This window comes from Diplodia seriata (assembly GCF_021436955.1).
Source record: "Diplodia seriata strain FDS-637 chromosome Unknown scaffold_5, whole genome shotgun sequence".
Taxonomy (NCBI): domain Eukaryota; kingdom Fungi; phylum Ascomycota; class Dothideomycetes; order Botryosphaeriales; family Botryosphaeriaceae; genus Diplodia; species Diplodia seriata.
Genome location: NW_027117312.1, coordinates 558,969 through 580,702, shown reverse-complemented (window position 1 = coordinate 580,702; position 21,734 = coordinate 558,969). Strand labels below are relative to the sequence as shown.

Here is a 21,734-nt window from a genome sequence, read left to right as displayed (position 1 = left end):
TCGCAGCAGCCACGAGCTCGCTTCCAGACAGCCAAGCCGGCACCATCTCCTTTACTCACCACCAAAAAAGACCTAACGATTCATCTTCCCGACAGCTGTCGCGAATACCGCCGGCCTTCCAACTACTTCCAGTCCAGTCGTGCCCCATTCGAACGCCAAATTTATCCAAATCATGGCGGATGCTGCCCTAAATAGGAAGCTTGGCAATATCAGACCAATTTTCGTTGTGATCCATGGCCGAACAGAAGCTACCAGCACAGCCCAAAGGATTGCGGCCCGCCCCCGCAATCTGCCATAGGCGGAAAAAAGCCAGCGAGAACAGTCTACCCCGCAAGTACATCTGCCGAGTCGTAGACCGTGCTGCGAGACATAAAGAATAAACTTACCCCAGAATGTGGCTAACTGTCAGGGGAATCCGAGCAGAAGCTTTCGCCGCATATGCACGACATGGCCAGCCTTGTGACCCTGCTTCTTCTCTGCTTCCTGCTGATCGGGGCCGTCCTAGCCCAAGAAGAAGACCCAATCGTCCAACTCGACTACGGAACCTTCCAAGGCCGCTACAATGCCGACTACAACATCTCCTACTTCCGCAAGATCCCCTTCGGCGCCTCCACCGCCGGCGAGAACCGCTTCCGGGCGCCGCAACCGCCCCTGCCGCTGACCAACCGCACCACGCCCTACAACACCGACCAGTCCTTTGACATGTGCCCGCAACGTACCGTCAACGGCTCGGAAGACTGCCTCTACCTGGGCCTGTACTCGCGGCCCTGGACGGCCGGCGCCCCCCTCCGCCCCGTCCTCGTCGTCTTCTACGGCGGCGGCTTCATCCAAGGCTCCGCCAGCTTTTCGATCCCGCCGCCCATGTACCCCGTCCTCAACGCGAGCGCCGCCGCCAACGACTTCGTCGTCGTCTACCCCAACTACCGCACCAACGCCTTCGGCTTCCTCCCCGGCCGCGCCGTCCGGGACTCGCCCGCCGCCGACCTCAACGCCGGCCTGCTCGACCAGCGCGCCGCGCTGCGCTGGGTCCGCTCCAACATCGCCGCCTTCGGCGGCGACCCGGCCCAGGTCACCATCCAGGGCCAGTCCGCGGGCGGCGGGTCCGTCGTCGCGCAGGCCATCGCCGCCGCCGACGACGCTTCGGCGGGGGAGAAGCTCTTCTCGCGCGCCCTCCCCGGCTCGCCCTTCTGGCCCAAGACGTACGCGTACGACGCGCCCGAGGCCGAGGCCCTCTACGCCGAGCTCGCGGCGCGCGTGGGATGCGCCAACCAAACGGATCATGGATCGCTGGCCTGCCTCAAGGCCGCCGACGTGCAGGCGATCCGCGACGCCAGCCTCGCCATCAGCGCGCTCAACAAGAACACCACCTCTTCCTTCAACTGGGCGCCCGTCGTCGATGGCGACTTCCTCCGCTCCCCCCTATCTGCCGTCCGGACGCTCGGCGCCGACGTCGACGTCGTCTGGTCGTCGTTCAACACGCACGAGGGCGAGAACTTCGTTCCGGGCGGCCTCGGCCAGCAGATCAGTGATCCGTACGGCTTCAATAACTCCGAGGCGGGCTTCGACTTCTGGCTGCGGGGGTACCTGCCACGTTTCTCGGCCACGCAGGTCGCCGAGGTGAAGCGGCTGTATCCGGCGAGCGGCGATGCCGAGGAGGCGGTTTGGAACTCGACGGTCGTGCGGGCGGGCATGGTGTTTAGGGACTCGGTGCTGGCGTGCCCGGGGCTTTGGTTGGCCGAGGCCGCGGGGGAGAAGGGGTATTTGAGCGAGTACACCATCAGGTGAGTAAACCCCCAACCCCAAAAGGAGAGAGGCCCATAAGCCGCAAGGTACTAAAGAAAACTTCCAGCCCGGCGAAGCACGGGAGCGATACGCAGTTTGTGAGTGATTCCGCATTTCCCTCTTCCCATTTCCTTTCCTTCTCTTGAAAAGCTTGATTCTGTTAGAAAAGAGAGAGAGAGAGAGAGAGACTCACTGACCCCCTTTTCCTCGACCAACAGTGGAATCAAATAAACTCGGTCCAGAAGTCGCAACCCGTCACCTACAAGGGACTGGCCGGTGCCATGGCTAGCTTCTTCCAAACAGGCGATCCCAACGCTCACAAGTTAACCGACGACTCGCAATCCGGGGTTCCAGAGCTCGGCACGGGGAAGGAATGGGTGATAAAGACCGAGTCTTTGGAGGAGACCGACATTGGCAGGCTGAAGACTCGATGTGCATTTTGGAGGGAGAATGCCGAGGACATACCGTTATAGACATAGAGACCTCGCATAGGGGATGAAGCGAATTAACCCTCAATAGGCGCAAAGAACGCAACGTGCACAGCTTCAAAGCCTGGGAGAACTTGAAATCTAGAAATTGGGTATCATAGGTTATGTCATTTTATGCGTGCGGCATGGCAACGTACACGTCTGCTGTATCCTTCTCCAAAGATTTTCCTTCCTGATAGCACAGTTCTTGGGGCTACGCTTTAAGTCCCCTCCATCTTGACATCTTGGCCGTTCGGCTGTTCTTCTTGCGCTGCGTCAGTGGTCTTTTCGGGTTCAACTTCCTTCTTCTTGCCCGTGAACCTCTCGGGTACGCCTTTCGCCACGGCGAACCTCCCTTCGGTTCTTGGGCCAACAAAACAGCCCAAGAGATTGCTCCATCTCGCGGTGCCCATCCCTCCTCCAAGACCACCGACAAACCTGCGAATGCTTCTGAACGCGAAGGCATCTGCATATGGCAGCCCGGTGAGAGGATCACGGTAGCGTGCGGGTTGAGCCGTGATGCAGCAAAGCTCGCGATGAGGCAGATGAGCGTTTCGAGCACCACGGCCAGGGGGCGGGCGTGTGGGGAGAGCGATCGGCATGCCCGCGGGCCATTTGAAAAGGGCCCGAGAAAGTGCATCTCTGTCTCGCGGGCGAAGCGAGTCGAAGTTTTGGAGGGTTATTAGATTACGAACTGCCCGCAAAACAATCCTCGGTGGTGGCGGTGCGGGCGTAGCTGATTGCGCCTGCTGGAGCGGGTTTGTTGGGTCATCGGTTTTGATAGGTCCTGGCTCTGTATTGGTTTCTTTGGCTGACGCAGAAGCTGTGGCCTCTGGAGGCAATTGGGAGTGCGAGGAAGGCGGGCGCTGTGCGGAAGTACCATTAGTCTGATAGGCGTCCATGGACGCCCAGTCAAAGATGCCATCGAGGAAACCTCCTGCTGACTGTGGCGGAGCAAACATAATGCTGTGGCCTTGCCCAGGTGGTATCTCTGTTGGTGAGGCGGTGGCATTGGATGGCTGGGTTTCAGACGGTTGCGTTTGAGAAAGGTGGGGCTGAGAGGGGTGGGTCTCTGATGGTTGGACTGCCGCAGGTTGCAATGGAGCTTGCTGCGACCGAACTTGATGCGTTTCTGCTGGCTCTGTTTGGGATGTCTCTAACCCGGAGGTCTGGGGCTCGTTCGGCTGCAGTTGCGAGGTCTGTCCAACTTCGCTTGGCAAATTCTGAGTTTGCTCCAAGCTACCGTCACCTTTCTCGATCTGTTCAGGGTTACCTGCAGGCGCTTCAGGTTTGACATCCACCGCAGACTGCATTTGTGATGCACTGCTTTCCTGCCGTCCTTCCTGTTCGGCCGAACCGTTGGGCTGAGCATCGGCAGTGCTTGCCTCGGGAGCAGGAGCCGTGTTGACAGCATCGTTCGCTGGGGAGGGCTCATCGTCAAGCGCCTCAACCTTGCAGCTGTCCTTTCCCACAAGCTTGAGTTTGTCGTTGACCCATAGAGACGGACCACTGTAGTAGCGGACGAAAGGCCCATCTAACTTCCGATTTTTCAGAGCTTCCAAGCGAGCCTTGTTTTCCTCCGCCTTCAGTCTTTCTGACTCTTCCCACCGGCTTAGCGTCTTGTTGTTACGCTTCTCGACCCGTGCCGCCTCTCTCAGCCGTTCCTCTTGTGTCATGGGCTTGGGTAGATCCTTCTCCTTTCGCCTCTCCGCCCTTTTCATGACCTCGAGGACATGTAAGCGATGGCGTTCCTTCTCCTCCAGCCCTTGTGCGAGAGTCTGCTTGTTCTGAACCGTGAGGCGTCGCGACGAGGATCGAACAGGCCCCTCTGTGGCCTCGGGCAGCCAGGACACGCGCTCGGATTTCTTCTTCGGGCGTGGAGGTGGAGGCATCGATTCGTTTGGGGTCGACTGGGCCGTCGTCTTCGCCTTCTTCTGGAGCAGGGCAGCCTGTGCGAAGGGATCTTTTCGTTTGCGCTTCTGGATCAGCTTCTGCTGGCGCTCCTCTTTGCGTAAGACCTTCTCGCCGGTGTCGTCGGCATCCTGCTCGCCTTCGTCGTCGTCCTCGTCGCCCGAAGACTCCAAGGCTACGTCTTCGGGCGCGACAGCATCTTCGCCGCCAAACTCCTCGTCGTCGGCATCCTCGGCCCAGTGCTCATTACTGTAGAAGTCCTGCGCATCTGGCTGCTCTTCAGGCCGCTCCTCCTGCTCGAGCAGCTTCCGCATCCAGTTGCCCGCATTGGAGCGGCGTGTGCGGGTGACCACCATGGCGGGCTCGGCATCGGGGGAGCTGTCGCCATTGCCATTGGCGGGTCCAGGCGACGCGCGCTCCATGCCGGGTTGCTCGTCCTGAGACATGGCGCGGGGACCGATTGAGGAAGGGTGGTGGGTGACGTAGAAGGTTATGCCGGGCGCGTCTGGCAGAAACGGTCGCGACGGCGGCTAAACAAATGGCAGGCGCGGCTTCCCGGCGCGTCATGCGGCGGAGCTCCGAAGCTATGAGCTGGGCTGAGCGCGGGGAGGGGTTGCGGCCTCGGCTCGCGGCAGCCTTCAATTTGAGCGAGCGTGCAAACTGGTCGGGTGTTGAAAGGCGAAACAGGCCCCGGGCGGTGCTAGCGACGTGCGAACTCGAAACAACACCGGGCAGGGCGGCGGCTGATTGGCTGGCAGCGGCGGCCGCCCTCGGTTTCAGGCGTGTGATGGCACATAAGGCCAAATCAACCTTTGGGTCATTGCTCGCCCGCGCTGGCTCGGATCATCGCCAGCACGGCCGGCGAGGCACACGCGCTGGCCCGTCCGGTCTGGAGAAGCGGCCGCCCGCGCTCCCCAAGGCCCTTGTGCACTTGTCGGCTGCGGAGATCTCGTGTGCGCGGCTTGGTGCTGCGGGCTCGCGAGACGCGGGCAACGCATGCAGGGGAAACAGGCTGGCGGGCAACTGAGCATCGAGGCCGGCCAGGTCGCAGCACAACGAGGGGCGCCCGCACCGCGCTGGACGCGCCATACAAGCCCATAGCTTGTTTCAGATTTTGTCTTTCGCGCTGAAGCCACGACGCCTTTCGCCGCCGGCAGCCCACGCGTGCACCCTTGCGCTGTCCTGTGCTGTGTTTCCGGCCTGTCTGATCGGGGCGCATCTTCAGGCACAGGGCACTACTCGCCGCTTCGAAAACCACCAACCCTCCACCTCCACCACACCACCCTCCTCTCCCCTTCGTCCCGAGCGTTGCGGCCGTCATTTTAATCAGCCCTGTCGTAATTCGTACCTCCCTTCTCCAGGCCCGCGCCCGGCCTGTCTATTGCACCGGCTGCGTCTGTGTATAATCCGCGCCCTCGTCCAACCGCCGCCGTACGCAGTCCTGCCTGCACGCACTCGCACACAGCTCCTCGCCGCGCTCGCTGCATCGCCGCCCGTCGCTCCTTGACCTGCTGCTGTGCGTTCCGGCGGCCCGTCGTCCGGCAAGACCTGCTCCGTCGCCTGGACCTCGAGAGCCCGTCCCTCTGGCCACGAGAGCTTCCCCTTGACGCCGGCACCGAAACCCTGCCACCCTAATTGCCCCGTCCGCGCCAGCCCTCGACGCGCGCGACCCCTCAGCAGCGCTGCATCTGCGACCACGAGGCGCAGTTGGCTCCCACACGCACACCCGCCGTTTTCTGCCCGACACCGCTGCTCCCTACGTCAGCCGGCCTGCGAGCTCAGGGCGCGATTTGTACAGTGGTCGCGAGACAGCTAACGTCGAGCGCCAATCCGCAGCACAGTCCTTCGACGCGGTCCACCACGGCGACCCCAGTCGCCGCTACATTCCTTTGGCCGGCACCAAGCACGTTTTCGCCTCAGCCCTGGTTTTGGTAATTGAGCGCGCCCGATTTCCGTCCTTCCGAAGCTTTGAAAACTCGCAAGGGCCATACAGGATTCGCTTTAATTCATAATGGCTCCTCCGACCTCGAGGCCCGAGCATCACATCAACCTCAACTACCTGCCCCAGCTCACCCCCAATCAACCGCGCTCCGGCTCTTCGACCACCGCCACTTCACCCATCGAGCCGCCCACAGCCGGTAACAATGTGAGGTATCCTCTGGGCAATGGGAGCAGCATGGCTGCCATTGGCAACGCGACCGCAACTGCACGCATGGGTGCTGGCTCCCCGTCCCACGACTACGGCGGCAGGCTCTTTTCAAAGCGGTATGCACAGCCCCACGTTTTTTTTCTCTGGCGCATCAGGGTCTAACCGAAATCCATCACTAGGGCCCGAGAGATCCAGGCACAAGAGGGACTAAACCCTCAACTTTGGGGCCCTCCGACAAGCGGCAACTCCACGCCTCTGCGCGAGACCATTCCTGAGTCACCGAATGGAGAGAGCTTCCCCGACTTCAACGCAGCCACCGGCATGGAACAGGCCGCGCAGCAGACCGGGTCGACTCGGAGGACCAGGGCTGGAACTCTGCCCTCCAGGTTTTCGACTGCAGGCGTTCTTGGGGGCCTGAAGCCTCAGGCATCTCTTCTCCCGCAGACGTCCCGGCCCACACCGTCTACTAGCCCTTTCAAGCCAGGCTCACACACCCCGACTGATCTGGGAGGATTTGGCTCGAGTGGCTCTACTTCTAATACGAAGTCTTCAGCCATGCTTTCGCGCATGAGGGCCGGCTCGATGCCTCAGCGCCCAGGCTACCTCTCCAACTCTAACCCCTTCGGCTCGTCAGTTTTCTCGTCGAATTGGGCCAGTGGTCGCGAGCGTGGTAACACTCTCGCCAGCATTCGCTCATCGGAGGGCCCCTCGTCCCCTGCGCACTCCCATTTCTCGGGCCAGTCGCTCGCCGATAACGACGTCAAGACTCTGGATTACCTCGGCCTTGTCGATACGCCTCAACAATCGCGGGCGACGCTCGCTCCTTCCGACATTGAAATCATGTTGGAAAACCAAAGGAACGCCCTTCAGCCGAACATGATCGCCAATCTTGCTGCCATGAACAAGCAGAACGCCGCGAACCGCTTTAGATCTTATTCTGTCAATGCCAAAGAGAAATACGCTGATGAGGAAGAGGATGAGATGGAACACATGGGATACGGCTCGTACAGCGGAACTTTGACGCCCACGCCTGAGGCCAGCGCTGCTGCCTATGCCAACATCCACGAAGCCGTTCGTCAGCACAATCTGGAAGTGCAGGCCTTTGCGAACTTTGCTAGCGCGAGTCGACCGAGAGCCCGGACGGCAGGTGTTCTTGAGTCTCCATCTACTCGTCTTTTGCGCAACTATCTTCCCAGCTCTTCCAGGCTGGACAGCAGCATCAGTGCATCCGACCTCCAGCTGAACGAGGAAGCTGAGTACAGCGGCCTGACTGAAGCAGTTCAAAGCTTGAACCTCAACGGCAAACCAATGCCAGAGGCAGCGGGCGAGGAGAATACTCTTGAAGGCCCCACCAGAGCTTTGTGGCTTGGCAACATCCCCTCCTCTACTACGGTTTCGTCTTTGAACGTCATCTTCAATGTTTTCGGACCCATTGAGTCTACCAGGGTTCTTACTCACAAGAACTGCGGATTCGTCAATTTCGAGAACCTGGAGAGCGCCGTTCGTGCCAAGCAGCAATTGAACGGCAAGGAAATCTTCCCGGGCGCGGGTCCAGTCCGCATTGGTTACGCTAAGGTCCCTAGCGCTTCTGGCACTCCGGGTCATAACGGACTATACCCATCACCGAGCCCTGACCCGAACTCGAAGACCCAGGGAGATGGATCGTCCCAGGCAGCTGGTAACGCTGCTAACCGCCAGGCCAAGGAAGTGCGTCTTGACACCAGCTCCGCACCCCTGACCACGCCCAACCTCAAGGAAATGCAAAGCGAAATCGTCCAGATTGTGAAGGAACTAGGCGCGACCGACGAAGAGGCAATCAACATCGCAGCAAACGTCTCGCACGCTTTCGAAATCGACCAGTACGAACCCGAAATTCCGCCAATCCCGGAACCATCGCACAACAGGGTGCACGACGCCCCGAGGCTCCGTGAGATCCGCAAGAGGATCGACAACAACTCCTGCACCCAATCTGAGATTGAGGATGTTGCCATGGCCATGCTTCCCGAAGTTGCGGAACTGTCCTCGGACTACCTTGGTAACACGGTGGTGCAGAAGCTGTTTGAATACTGCTCCGAGAGCGTCAAGGAAGCCATGCTCGCCGAAATCGCCCCTCATATGGCTGAGATTGGTGTGCACAAGAACGGCACTTGGGCTGCGCAGAAGATTATCGATGTGGCCAGGACTCCTGTGCTCATGAAGCTGGTCGTTGACAGCCTTCGCCCGTATGCGATGGCCCTGTTCCTTGACCAATTTGGCAACTATGTCATGCAGGGCTGCCTGCGCTACCAATGCCCCCTCAACAACTTTATTTTCGAGGTCATGCTAGGCCGCCTCTGGGATCTCGCCCAGGGTAGGTTCGGTGCCAGAGCCATGAGAGCTTGCCTGGAGAGTCACTTCGCTACGAAGGACCAACAACGAATGATTGCTGCTGCAATTGCGCTCCACAGTGTTCACCTTGCTACGAATGCCAACGGAGCTCTTCTCCTCACCTGGTTCCTGGACACCTGCACTTTCCCTCGCCGCCGCACTGTTCTTGCGCCACGCCTTGTGCCTCACTTGGTGCACCTGTGCACCCACAAGGTTGCTTACCTCACCGTTCTTAAGATCATCAACCAGCGGAATGAGCCTGAGGCCCGTGACACTGTTCTGAAGGCCCTCTTCTTCTCTCCCAACGATGAGATCTTGGAAGCCATCTTGCGCGATCAATCCTGCGGTGCCACGCTCATCTTCAAGGTTCTGACTACTCCGTTCTTCGATGAGAAGATCCGCCCTGAAGTCGTGCAGAACGTTCGCAACGTCCTGCTTCGCATCAAGGCTCAGCCCGCCCAGGGCTACAAGCGTCTGATGGACGAAGTTGGTCTCTCTACGCGCAGCGGCGGTCCCAATGCACGTGACAACCACACGCGGGACATGTCACCTGCTTCCCGTCCTGGCTCCAAGCAAGCCAACATGTCGAACGGCGGCGCGCACCAGCAATCAGCCGGCACTCCTGATAGTCAGATGAGTCGGCCCTTTTTCCCGCCTGGGATGCCGCAGCCACAATTCGACCCTACCCTAAGCCTTCAGCGTACCGCCAGCATGGACAGCCAAGGGTTTGACCAGCCGGCCTTCATTCCTAATGGCCTCGGAGGCTATGGTGCCAACCCTAACCTCGCTATTGCTGCACAGTACCAACAAGCTATGCTGGCGGCTGCTCAGCAGCAATCGCGTGGCGGGCCGGCTGCTTTTGGCTACCCCCCTATGAACGGCATGGGTGGAATGCCCGGCGGTGTCGGCATGAACGGCTTCCCGGCTGCCACTGGTGGCCCTGGGGATGCGTTCCGCAGCAGCCCTCTCGGCGGTGCGCCAGGTCTTGGTATGGCACCTGGTTTCGGCCAGCCGGGTCCCGCTCCCATGATGGGTTTCCAGGGATCTCCTGTGGTTGCGCCGCAGGCTCCTTTCGGTTACCCGCCCATGGGATACGGTGTTCCCCAAATGGGGCAACAAGGGGTTCAGCAGCAACAGGCAGCAACAGGCGGCCGCAGGAACAGGGTAAGTCGATGACCTTTCTTCACCTGAGACCCCATTGATTTTTAACCAAAGTTTAGAGATGAGTTCTGCCTGCCTTACCAGTGCAGGCTGACTGGCCGCGATCCCTGTATCAATAGAACGCGTTTCGAAAAATGGGCCGCGCTGCAAACACGCGCGATACGGCGGTCCTACATGATGACCGCAATCCTTTCGAGGACTGACGCCAACTCAAAAGCTGCTGGGAGGCACTGGATGTTCTCTCAATGTGCACACTCTACTTGGGCCTTAGCTACTAGGCCCCCCTACGGTTTTCGTCACTCGTTCACGTCTGTCGGAGGAATGCGGAGCCACGGTGTTCATTCGGTGCTGTGGAGTTGGATATTCGTCCCCCCACGTTGTTTTTTTCCCTATCATTTGCTTTTGTTATTTTCTCCTTCATGTATCAAACTTCACTTCATGACCGCGACCAAAAGGATTCGGGATACGGTGGGGATGAAGTTACGAGTGATGCAGGAAAGATGGGACATGATTGTGGACTATGACTCAGTTTTGGAGTGCCTGGTCCAAGCTCCGTCTGGATGTACTGCCTTACTCCTTTCAGAAATTCCCCCTCTCTTCAGATCTGCTTCGCACAACTGCACAATCCTAGATTACCATCCATCTCAATGGTGGCAGACTTTTTCCCTTGATCTTTTCTCTTTTCCTTTTATGACTATCAAGGAGGAGAGAAACGGGCATGTAGATCACACATCACGTTCTTGCTTTGCTCACACAAAAAAATCCCACAAAAGGCATTGGTTTGATTTCGTTGACCCTCTGTAACTCGTTCCACTCGGGGTCTGTTGTGTACGTTGCTTTCGAAAAGCTGTTCATGCCGTGTTCTTTCCTCACGAAACAAGTTCGGGCTCGGTATCTTTGGTGGCTCGTTGTAAGCGTTCTTTTGCCATTGACGAGTAAAAAAAAACAAGTCGAATTGAACTTGCTCATGTTGCAATTGCTCTGATGCTCACTGTTGCTCCGTACTGTCGCCACCTCTGCCACCAAACGCAGGCTCCTATACCCGCTAACAAATGCTACCCTTTTATCATCCCAAGACCAGACGTGCAAGCGATTGGCCCCTCTGTGGTTTTGCCCTGCGTGCGGCTTCCAAGTACATGTGTGTAGTTCATTCTGTCCTTTCTACACCATAAGTAAAATCCCCAACCCAACAACACATTCCCATTTGGGAGTCTCCGACGACTGGATGAGAATGTTGGCCTTGGGCTGCATTCAATCTCCGCTTCCAAGCGCTTAAACACACACCATCGAATATATTGGTTATATGTCCGACGGCAATTTCAAGCGCTTTGCAGTTGCCGGTGTTGGTGCTTCTTTTTTGTTTTCCAGAGAAGCATGATCCCTCTTTGTTACCGTCTGCTGCCCCAGCTCGCACACAAGATCGCAACAATCGACGGAGAGCGAATGTGCATACACAGGCATGCCACAGGTTTTAGCTCAACTAAGTTTGCACATTACACCCACGCAGCTTCTGCTGAGTAAATGTTTCAAGTTCTTTCATGCCCAGCGTGAAGCTTCGATTCCGTCTAGCGCCTGCTGTGTCCGGATTCGACTTTCTTATGAACAAGGCACTGAATCCAAAGTTCCCTGATTTACTTCCTAGGCTCCTGTACTTTCGAACTCCGAACAGCAACCCCTTTTGCTGTTGTAACTCTTATGTCCATGGATTAAGAAATGCACAGGTTTCTGTTCAACTTGCGCAACGCTAGTGCGCTAACCTGAGCCCCACTGAAGGTTCAGTACAATGAGCTTTTCTTGAGGCGACTGTACCGAAGACCCGCCCTAAGTTGCGTCTCTTGTCATTCCCGCTATGGCCATTCCAACCTTAACGCCTCTGAGGCTCTGACATTTGAACTGACCTTCTCGATGTCGTAGTGCTCATATTCGAGCAAAACCATGGTATCCTTACTTCTTCTCAAAATACTCTTCGACCCTCTCCACAAGATCGGCTTTTTTTCCCGCGACAGAAATGTGCTTACTGTGCGCCCAGCCTTTCAGAACCTGCACCGTAAGCTGTCAACTTGTCAGCGTCGTTCAAAGCATATGATCCCTTCATCGAGGACACGTACCTTCGAGACCGTTCCCTTCTCATACTGTTTCTTCATTTCGCCGTCATCCATCGAATCCGTCGTCTTCGCCGGCACAGCTCCGGTTTCGGTTTTCTGCTTCTTGATTGCTGGCTTTGACTCTACTTCCGGTTGCCGTTTCCTGGATGATTGGGCATAATTGCGGAATTCCTCTTCCAGGCTCTGTCCCCACTCGGTGACCTTCTCGCCGACCCGTTTGTCGATCTGACGGTACTTGGGAATGGTCTTGTCCTCAGGCTTCTCAGGGAGCTCATCTTCCAAAGCTATAGCCTGAAGGATACGGTAGAACCATTGAAGAGCCGGATTCGGATACCTGCTGGGTTCATACTCGCCCTTGGGAAGGGTCAAATTCTGAACAATCTCGCGCATAATGTCCGTCAGACTGTCAGAGGCCCTGACCAGGGGTGTTTCTGGGTTCTGGCGTATGTCATCGACGTAGGGCAGAGGGATGACCCATAGTCCGGGTGGCCTGACTTGTTCATTGCGTTCACCGAGCTTCTCCTGGCCGGGGATGATGGCTGCAAGGGTGGGAACAGCGTTCCGACGTGGGACGAACCAAGTAATAGCCATCTTTTCCTTCTTCAGCAGGTTCTGCTGCAACGCAGAGAACACGCGGGTGGAGCCAATGAAATCAGCTTCGGTGGGATAAATGAACATCGGACTGCGCATGTTGGCCCACTCGGGGAGCATGGATAAAGGCTTGAAGCCAATGATGCGGATGACGGGGTCGCCAAAGTAGCGAATAGCCTTGGTCTCCTCTTCGGTAAAGGAAACGGTCTCTCCGCCAAATTTGTACGCCTTCCTTATCTCAGTCTTCTTCACCTCCTCGGCTGTGTCCTCAACAATCTTGGTTGATGAGAGCATTGCTATTTGCGGTTTCTCTCCGTTCATCCAGACATAACAGCTTCGAACCTTTTCCTGGCGCTTGATCAGAATGTATCCCTTGATGCCAATCTTCAATCCCGGGCCAATCTCGAAGGGTAGTGAGAACAAGGCGCGACGCGGGGCGGCTTTAGAATTGATGTTCGAGACGAGGGACTGGAGAAGGCTGATTCCGTCGGTCCTTTCAGCGGTCTGAGCGACTTCGGTGATTGGCGCGGGGGCATCGGGATCGGTAAGAGATTGACGGTAGACAATGTCCTATGTGCGTCAGATTTAGCATGCTCCGAAACATTGGAAATTGCCTACATCATAGAACTTCGCCCGGTCGAAGCCGTGGTCTGGATGCGCGATTGGGAAGAGCTCGATGATAACTCCCAGATCGTACAGGTCCTTTGCGCGCACAGCAGCAGATCGCATCAGACCCTTATCGTCGGAATGCGGGTTATCGTTATCCGTGACAATGAACAGTCGCCTTGACGTGAAGTTGGGCGCTTTTGTAGTGAAAATCTGGTTCGCGCAAAAGAGCACATTGGCCATGGAGACGGACTCCTCCTTGGACGGCACAAGTAGCTTAGCAGCCTCCTCCTCGTCGTCTACGAGGTTGCGCAAGCGCTTCACATCGCTGGCGGCGGGGACATCTAGATCGGTCAGAAGGTAGCAGTGTGGATATTGCAGTGCTCCACGGCCGCCTGAAGTCTCATCCTGGAACTTTGACTGTTCGGTGCCGAAGAGCAGGACGCCCATCATGTCGTTGGGGTGCGAGATGATGCGCTGCTGCATAAGCTGGTAGGCACATTTTAGGGCAGCGGACGTGGGCGAATCGCGATCAGCTTTCTTCGAGTCTGACTGAGGCGGCGTCTTCAGCATCGAGTGGCTCACGTCGATGGCGAAGAGCACCGCGTCTTTGACCGTCTTGTAGCCCTTTGCTGGCTGTCAGCGCGCGTTTGATGTTGCGGAGAGCGGTGCAACGTACGGCCTCGTCAATGGTCTCCTCCTCCTCATCCTCTTCCTCTTCCTCGCGATTGTAGCGCTCCGCTGGGTTGGCCATTGTGGTGATCTGTCGCAGAGTGGATGTGCAGAGTGGATGTGGGGAGGAGGGCGACGCCCCGGCACGTCACCTCACGCCCGCGCGCCAGGCAGCAGCGCGTGTGCACGTGATTTTGAGCATGCATGTCTCCCCGCTTCCATAGGTCGACACTTGATCTGAGCGATGACCCTGGGAGCGGTCTGCAACTGTATTTGAACTAGAAGGTGATCGGCGGGAGGGTGCAGCCCCGACCATCGATTAACCATGATTGGTCAGGAGGCGTCCGTGTTGGCTGCTTAGTTAGGTCTTCCTTCTTGCCTCGTTTGTTCTTACCAGGCCCTTTTACGTCTCTGTGCTGTGTGCCCATCACTCTCGGCCAGATGGTCACGCGCAATCGAAACGTGCTCTGGTGGACATGGCTGGTTCACCGACTTGATTCTCGGCTGAACCACACCGACCGTGTTGTTGCAGCCCTCGCTGGTCCCAAGGCCAACTCTCCTACGTCTTGCAATCAAGATTCATCAGGCACACATGGCCTGCGTAGTATTGATGGCTCTTAAACGCACGCAAGCTGCAAAAAGTCAACATTATACTACTATTATTGCACGCCTTGTATCTGGCCTAACCACTTGGCGCACTAAACTTGTCGTAACCACAGTTGCCTCGACCGCAATTCCGTCGGCCGCGCGGCTTGCGTCGGCTTCTTGGCACGCACCGGCCCGCCCGGACCCCACGTGACCCCACCCGCAGAAAGAAAAAGTTACCCCATGTCGAAACCAGGCACAAAAAAGACCTCAAAACCGGCAAAAAAAGATCGTAGGTCCTACCCGGGATCGAACCGGGGTTGCAGGAATGTTCCGAAATAATCAGAATCCTGAGTGCTAGCCACTACACTATAGAACCGAAAGTGGCTCGGGTGGAGCCGTGGTTCCTTTCTAGTACCTGAAAAACAGATTGCTAAACATGCCTTATATCGACAAAAAAATATAACACCAAGTTCCATCAGGATATGTCTCTGGCATCATCAACTCAGAAAGTGGCTTATCGAGGGCCGAAAGCAGGTGGTGTGAGAGTGCTTATCTTTCAGACCCTGGCAAGGCTCGCTTTGCAGCGGAAGAGCTCAGAGGCCGGCTTTCGGGGTTGAGGCTGTCCAACTGCGTAACACAACCTTATCGACAACCCTGGTCTCCCCGGTGCATTGCGTCGTCCTATTCGCCAATGCCTCGCCTTGTGGCGCGCAATCGAACCATTCAGAGCGCGGCCTGGCCATGCAATCCGACCTCAAACGGACGCGTCGCAAAGGTTTAGACGTGCGTCGACACGCAACACCACATTATCTAATGGATATCACACTGACGTGCTCGCTCACCATGGCGGTGGATGCCCTTGCTGCTGTTCGGCATGACACAATTATCCCTGCGGTGGATGAGCGGCGCCCACGTGAGGATTGCCGAAGAGATTGCCATGCTCTCAGCCAACGGGAGTGCGATCCTCAGGAGGTGCCTTCCCCCCGAGCATCACATGGATTACTCTTTGAGGCAAGTCAGCACGACGACTGGCCCGCGAGCACTGGCAAGGGACCGCTATGCGCACGGCATCGTTCAGGTTGTGGTTGGCTGGTGGCAGGCCTCCGTTTCTCGCGCCTCTCCCTGCGCAAACACTTGCGACACAGCAGCGTTGAGCCGAGATTGGGCTTGCCAACGTGACCTTGCCTGGCAGCCAGCCGGACGGCCACCGAAGCGATTGGGTAATCGGCCAATGGCAGGGCGCGACTTGGTCAAGGCCAGCTGCGGACTCGGCGGAGGCAGAAGGCGCAAATCCTCGCGTGCGCAGCCGGCGCCGGCCAACGACGGCGCAATTTCGAAGCAAACCCCACATTCGGCCGAATATCTGACATTCGGAAACTGCCAGATTGGCAGAGCAGGCGCGTGGTGTTGATGGCGGGGTGGAGAAGACAGGCGCGCCGACACCGGCAACCTTAATGGCAGCCGTGGCGAGGCGCATCCGCAGGTAGCCGAGCCGGGGTGCGCGCGGCTGGGGCATGCGCTCGGAGCATCGTGGTCGAGCCGCATCTGAACCAACAAAGCTACCATCCTCCTATAAATCAGCTACTCGTCTACTTCCACCACCATGCAACGACCCGCTGTGCAACTTATCCGCCGCCCACCTGCCGCCGACGCCGCCTCTCAACCAGCTCCAAAATCCATTTGCCCGGGTTCGCGTCACTGTCCGCCGTAGCATCTCCGAGGCCGCCAATTACCCAATACGTCATGCTCACCTCGCTCCGCCACACCCGCACTCTATCGCTCAAGTCCCCGCTCCTCACCCAGCGTGCCGTGCTGGTGTCGACCCGCGCAATCCATCACAATGCCGGCTTCTCGACAAAGTCGCCCTCGCGGACCGCCTCTCTGGCGATGAAGTCCGGCACAACCGTGCAGGAATCAGTGCGCTACAGTTCTCAACAACTGTCCGCCATCACCGCCTCGGCCACCTCTTCCGCACCAGCATCGCCTTCCCGTGCGCGCGATGACGCCCAGGATGCTATCGCCAAGCTCCCGACCGCGTCGCTCTTCCGCAACCTCCTGATCCAGAACATCTCCGCCTACCCCGTCATCCTCTCCTTCCTCCTCTCCATCCTCAAGCGCCACTCCGACTTCTTCGTCAAGGCACCCATCTTCCGCCATGTCATCCAATACTTCTTCTACGCCCACTACTGCGCTGGTGCTACTGGTCCTGAAATCTCGCGCACTGTCCAGAGCCTGAGGCAAATCGGCATCAAGGGAGTTATCCTAAACTACGCCAAGGAGGTTGACACCCCCGGTGTCGCTGGTGAGGGCCAGGAGAAGGCTGCTGAATCCCAGAAGCTTCATGAACAGCAGGTGGACCAATGGCTCGATGGCACTCTGAAGACCATCGAGTATGCGCCCAGCGGTGACTACGTCGCCATCAAGTTCTCCGGTGCGGGTTCCAAGGTTGTCGAGATGCTCGAGCATGACCAGGAGAAGCCCGACTCGCTCTTCGGCACCGCGCTCAGCAAGGTCTGCGATCTGGCGCGCAACAAGGGCGTCAAGCTGCTCGTCGATGCGGAGCACCAGTGCCAGCAGGCCGCCATTGACCGCTGGACCATGGAGCTGATGCAGCACTACAACAGCGGCGCCAACATGGTCATCTACAACACCTACCAGATGTACCTGAAGGCTTCGACCGCCGTGCTCGACGCGCACCTCAGCCGCGCTGCCGCCGAGGGCTTCAACTTCGGCGCCAAGCTCGTCCGCGGCGCCTACCTGGGCAGCGACCCGCGCCACCTCATCCACGACACCAAGGCCGCGACCGACGCCGCCTACGACGCCGCCGCCGAGAAGCTGGCCACCTACCACCTGCAGCAGCCGCGCCCCAGCATCAAGGTCGGCATCGTCCTGGGCTCGCACAACGCCGCCTCGCTGCGCAAGATTCGCGCCATCCGCCACCAGCAGGCGCAGGCCGGCCAGCCCATCGCCGACGTCGTCTACAGCCAGCTCATGGGCATGGCCGACGAGCTCTCGCTCTCGCTGACCACGGCTGACCAGGAGTTCGACCTCAAGGAGGGCGACTGCGACGTCTACAAGTACGTCACCTGGGGCACCATGCAGGAGTGCATCCTGTACCTGGTGCGCCGTGCCGAGGAGAACCGCGATGCTGTTGCTAGCGCCCGCGACTCGAGGGGCCTCTTCTGGCGCGAGATGAAGAGGCGCATGGGCCTCGCCGGCTGAAAGAAGCTTGGTGTTACTCATCCTTCTATTTGACGGGATTGATAAAAAATTGAAGAAAAGACCCAAAAAGGAGCTACACGGTCCATGCTCTCCTACCAGTAGGAGTGCGCGCCGAGGTATGAAGAGTCGATGGCGCACAAGGCGTTTTCCGTACAGGAATGCCAGACGCCACGCTGGAACAACGGTTAGCGGGAGTTTCCCCGGGTGTTGGGACAGGCTCAGGGCGAAGGGAATGGGCAGGAACATAAACTGCGGATACCACGAAGATTGTAACGAATGAACGACGAGACGGCTTTCTGTACAGCAGATAGATAAATAGAGAAATAGAGGTCAATATACAGAATTGCTTTGACCAAGATTGTATGACCCTTTGCTGGGAACCCACGACTTCGGGCCTGTTGCTTGCGCTAATGGCATGTTACAAATACATGGAAGTGAGTGAGGTAGTTCCTCAATCGGCTCGACTGGCTTTTCCACTGGCACGTTTCAATTCGTTCGTCTAGAGATGAATGACTAAGAGGTATAGATACCTTAGTCAGAATCGTGTATACAATTTATGTAGATCGTGAAATCCTACCTCTGGAGGCGTTTCTACCGTTTTAACACTCATATCTCCATCCGAATACTTGCACAAACTGCTCATGTCCTCGGCAGAGCTTGGAAGGCTCAATTTTGCTGTGTCCTGCTATAGTGCCGGTTCCAAGTGTCGGTAGATGGCGTCGACTGAGGAGACGGGGAAATGGAGCATGAAAATCATTCCGAGCATTCCCATCGATTCGTTGCCGTTTGAGATTGATCCTTTTTATCTTGGCAGACCGGTCACCACTGGCCAACTTTTGCAATGTACACATATCCTCCCACGAGCCCGTACTTCTTTTTTTTAACCCTCCAGTCAATCCGTGTCCCGCCATCCCCCACTCTAGTACGCCAACAGCTTGTAGCCCTCCCAGCCAGCCATGCCCTGCAGGGCCAACTGGATCAACGTCGCCCAGATGCCGATCACCCTGCCCTTGCCGTTCTGGACGTCGGGGCGCGTGTAACCGACGGCGTACAGGACGCGGCCGACGCACCAAAGGCCGCCCATGACGGCGGCCGTCACCGGCTTGCGCAGGCCGACGGTCAGCATGGCGAAGAGGAGGTTGGTGTGGTTCTCGAGGTAGTTGTAGTGGCCGCGCTGGGCGCAGTTGAAGAGGTACAGCGCCTTCTGCTTCTTCTCGTCGCCGTCGGCCGCGTCGATCTGCGCCTGCGTCGCGTACTGGTTCGGGTACGTCACGCCGGCGGCGCGGCGGAAGGAGCCGACGCGGATGCCCAGCCAGGTCGAGACGAAGAGGGAGCCGGTCGCGGCGAGGACGACGTAGCTGTGGGGCCGGGGCGGTGGTTAGCGATGGAGTGCTGGACTGGACGAAATGGTGGGCTGAGGTTTGGGGGGGAATATGGCGAAGAAGATGCCAAATTGCATTGACATAGCAGGGGAAGTCTTACCCGTACTCCTGGGGAACTGAGAAGGTGGCGAAAGACATGATGTCGGAATATGGTTCGTAGATAAGGAAGTGGGTTGGTGGGTTGATGGGTTGGGTGATCGGAGGGTTTGTTGTTAATTGCAAAGCTTCAATGCGTTGGGAGAGCGGCCATGGCGGGCTTTTAAGGCTTTAGCGGGATCCGGTGGACCCCTTTTCTCCCCAGTTCCAAGTGTTTTCCCTGTACAGGTGGGCGCGTCGTGAGAGGCGGCAGGCAACAGCTGCGACGCGTTGCTGATCAAGCACGCTCGGTCGGCGGAATTGATCTATCCGGTTGGTCCTTGCGCCGGCGCTGTCTGATTGGACGCGCAGGGCTGCAGGATTCGCGCGACGCTCAACGGAACAACAATCTCGAGGTCGCAAAGGAGTCGGGCAGAGAGCAGCTTCGAAGACAAAGTCAAAGGTGTTGATCAAGTTAAGCATAAGCTTTGCGGGTCCGATCTCCCGCCAGATACGCTCGGCGCACGCCCCCATTGGCTGGGCCTGTCTGGCGTCATTTGGCCCTCCGATGATTCGCGAAATTTGTCAGCGACATTCCCATGAGTATAAGGCCTCTGGTCTTGCTCGTACGTGAGACGATATGGTCTGTAGCCATCCTAACCTCGGATCCAAGCGCCATTTCAACTTGACACTGGTCGCCCTATGACCTGTTGGCTGACAAAAACTGCATACTCTATGATATCTCCATGGGCGCGAACTGGGGGTCGCCGAAGAAGGCACAGTGCGTGCACGCTTGCGTGTAAGTGCAGAAATGCTAGATTCAACGTTCTGCGTCTTTTTGGCAATACCAAGGATGGTCTCAGAATCACACCGTCTGGGCTCCATCATGTGCTCACTTTATGTCTTGGTTCACCTCAAAAAGCTTCTCACTGCATAGCCTGTTCACGCCCAAGTAGCACATTCGGGTGGCACAAGTGCATGGCGGGGAGGTGACGATTATTTACGACACTAGAAACTTCTTCCGCGGATGACTTCGCACGTCCTGATCTCTGCTCGCCATTGTCTGCAGCTTATGTTCTGCAGAGCGTCTGCAGGGCCTGGCTTGTGCTTTCCTTAGTCTCTTTGACCAACTTCGCCATCTCCTTGAACCTGCAGAACTCGCCGTAAGCATGATGTTTCACGGCTGACAGGGGAGAAGGGGGACATACTCCGGGATAGCAGCATCGCTGATAAGCTCGAAGAGTAGACTTTCACTTGTAGTTACCACCACACCTTCGTGCCTGAGCCGAGCGAGGGCAATGGGGACTTCTTCTTTGTTGCAGCTGGACACGCCATCGGCTAGGACATAGACCTTGTGGCCCTCGCGCAACAACTCGAGGGCCGTCTGCGTGACGCAGATGTGCGACTCGATACCGACGATGATACACTCGTGCTTCTGGGTGAGGACGGCGCGCACTTCGGGGGTGAGCATCGAGAACAGTGTCTTGTCGACATGCACCTTGGTCTGGATGCCGTCAGGGGCATCGAGGCGAAGCTCCGAGCATGTTTCTCCAAGACGAGCGCGGTTTTGCGTGGTGGCGAGGACGGGGAATCTCATGATCTGACCTGGACCCGATTCAGCTGGCGCCCCCGAGACCGCGGTGCCCGGATTCTTCGCAACAAAGGGATGAAAGACGGGCAGGCATCGGAAGCTAGGAGACGGCACGGTTTCACGAGGGCAAAGCAAACAGCCACACGGCGACAAAGGAAAATGAGGGGCAGCGGCGCGCCCCGTCCAGCACGGTGCGAGGATAGGCACAGTGCAGTGACTCTCCCCTATCTATAGAACAGACTGGGGGAGGCCCGATCCGCGCGTGAAGAATGCAGTTGCTCGCAGCACGCAGGCGCGCCTGTTCTGATGCAGACGGCCCATGCATGATCGCACGGGATCGGCCATCGCACTCCCCAGGACGCCTTGTTCCTGGGGCGTGGTGGTCCACAACGTCCGCCAGCTTCCACGCCAAGACGGGGCACGGGCTTAGGGGGCGGTCGTACTGGCTCTGAGCATCTTCTGGGTTGTCTGGAGGACCTTCGAGAACTCCCAGATGGCCGGGCGGAACTTCTCCTGCAGGTCACAAATGCTGCGGTGCTCGTCAGATCCCGAAGCGGCGAGCGGGCGGGTGCTGCGTACAAGAGCGCGGGGTTCGCTGCCGCGCGGAGCTGTCAGCACGTGGCGCGCCGAGGCTTGCTGGCGGAGACACTCACTGAGCCTGCGGACGGCGGCAGCCATGATGGCGGGCAAGACCAATGAACGCTGGGAAATTTACAGGAACGCGGCGAGCGAAGGCAGTGTGTCGGGCAGGGCTGCGGAGGACGTGCGGTCATGCAGGAGGCGCGCGCGCCAGCAGCAGCCTCGGGATGTCGGGCGGAGCAGCATGACGCAGCGGGGTGCCTGCGAGGACCAGCCGTTGGTCTCCCGCATGCCTTGCCGCCGTGCGCCCGCGACGCTGGCTGTGGGCCCAACACAATGCGCCGCATCATCACCAGCGCGTCTGCTGCTCACGTGCGGGCGAGTGCGGTGCGGAGGCGGCGGCGGAACGACGGGAGTGCAGGGCGTGGTGTCGGCTTCCGTAAACTGCTCGTGAAACGCAGCGCCCGCTCCGTGCTTTTCTCGATC

At 58.0% G+C, this 21,734-nt stretch overlaps 7 protein-coding genes and 1 non-coding gene across 8 annotated transcripts; 3 read left to right on the top strand and 5 right to left on the bottom strand.

Annotated features, from left to right (window-relative positions):
* Positions 1-447: 447 nt before the first annotated feature.
* SLS55_005180 (uncharacterized protein) lies at positions 448-2,255 on the top strand (the record flags this gene model as incomplete). The annotated part of the gene is made up of 2 exons (XM_066776630.1): positions 448-1,781; positions 2,072-2,255. The coding sequence occupies 2 exons, from the start codon at positions 448-450 to the stop codon at positions 2,253-2,255; spliced, it is 1,518 nt and encodes a 505-aa protein (XP_066632472.1).
* A 215-nt stretch (positions 2,256-2,470) lies between these two features.
* On the bottom strand, positions 2,471-4,606 carry SLS55_005179 (uncharacterized protein; the record flags this gene model as incomplete). Its single annotated transcript, XM_066776629.1, has 2 exons — positions 2,471-2,612; positions 3,411-4,606. 2 exons carry the CDS (start codon positions 4,604-4,606, stop codon positions 2,471-2,473), a joined length of 1,338 nt encoding a protein of 445 aa, XP_066632471.1.
* A 1,565-nt stretch (positions 4,607-6,171) lies between these two features.
* Positions 6,172-10,040, top strand: SLS55_005178 (uncharacterized protein; the record flags this gene model as incomplete). The annotated part of the gene is made up of 3 exons (XM_066776628.1): positions 6,172-6,425; positions 6,489-9,840; positions 9,957-10,040. 3 exons carry the CDS (start codon positions 6,172-6,174, stop codon positions 10,038-10,040), a joined length of 3,690 nt encoding a protein of 1,229 aa, XP_066632470.1.
* Positions 10,041-11,781: 1,741 nt separating this feature from the next.
* KU70 (ATP-dependent DNA helicase II subunit 1) lies at positions 11,782-13,893 on the bottom strand (the record flags this gene model as incomplete). Its single annotated transcript, XM_066776627.1, has 4 exons — positions 11,782-11,889; positions 11,946-13,103; positions 13,152-13,766; positions 13,819-13,893. The coding sequence occupies 4 exons, from the start codon at positions 13,891-13,893 to the stop codon at positions 11,782-11,784; spliced, it is 1,956 nt and encodes a 651-aa protein (XP_066632469.1).
* Positions 13,894-14,690: 797 nt separating this feature from the next.
* SLS55_005176 lies at positions 14,691-14,775 on the bottom strand. The gene has a single exon. It is a non-coding gene; the product is annotated as a tRNA-Gln (tRNA).
* Positions 14,776-16,142: 1,367 nt separating this feature from the next.
* On the top strand, positions 16,143-17,621 carry PUT1_3 (proline dehydrogenase; the record flags this gene model as incomplete). Its single annotated transcript, XM_066776626.1, has 1 exon — positions 16,143-17,621. The coding sequence occupies one exon, from the start codon at positions 16,143-16,145 to the stop codon at positions 17,619-17,621; it is 1,479 nt and encodes a 492-aa protein (XP_066632468.1).
* A 919-nt stretch (positions 17,622-18,540) lies between these two features.
* On the bottom strand, positions 18,541-19,141 carry SLS55_005174 (uncharacterized protein; the record flags this gene model as incomplete). Its single annotated transcript, XM_066776625.1, has 2 exons — positions 18,541-18,979; positions 19,104-19,141. The coding sequence occupies 2 exons, from the start codon at positions 19,139-19,141 to the stop codon at positions 18,541-18,543; spliced, it is 477 nt and encodes a 158-aa protein (XP_066632467.1).
* Positions 19,142-20,148: 1,007 nt separating this feature from the next.
* Positions 20,149-21,347, bottom strand: SLS55_005173 (uncharacterized protein; the record flags this gene model as incomplete). The annotated part of the gene is made up of 5 exons (XM_066776624.1): positions 20,149-20,227; positions 20,287-20,683; positions 21,113-21,198; positions 21,249-21,264; positions 21,323-21,347. The coding sequence occupies 5 exons, from the start codon at positions 21,345-21,347 to the stop codon at positions 20,149-20,151; spliced, it is 603 nt and encodes a 200-aa protein (XP_066632466.1).
* Positions 21,348-21,734: the final 387 nt, after the last annotated feature.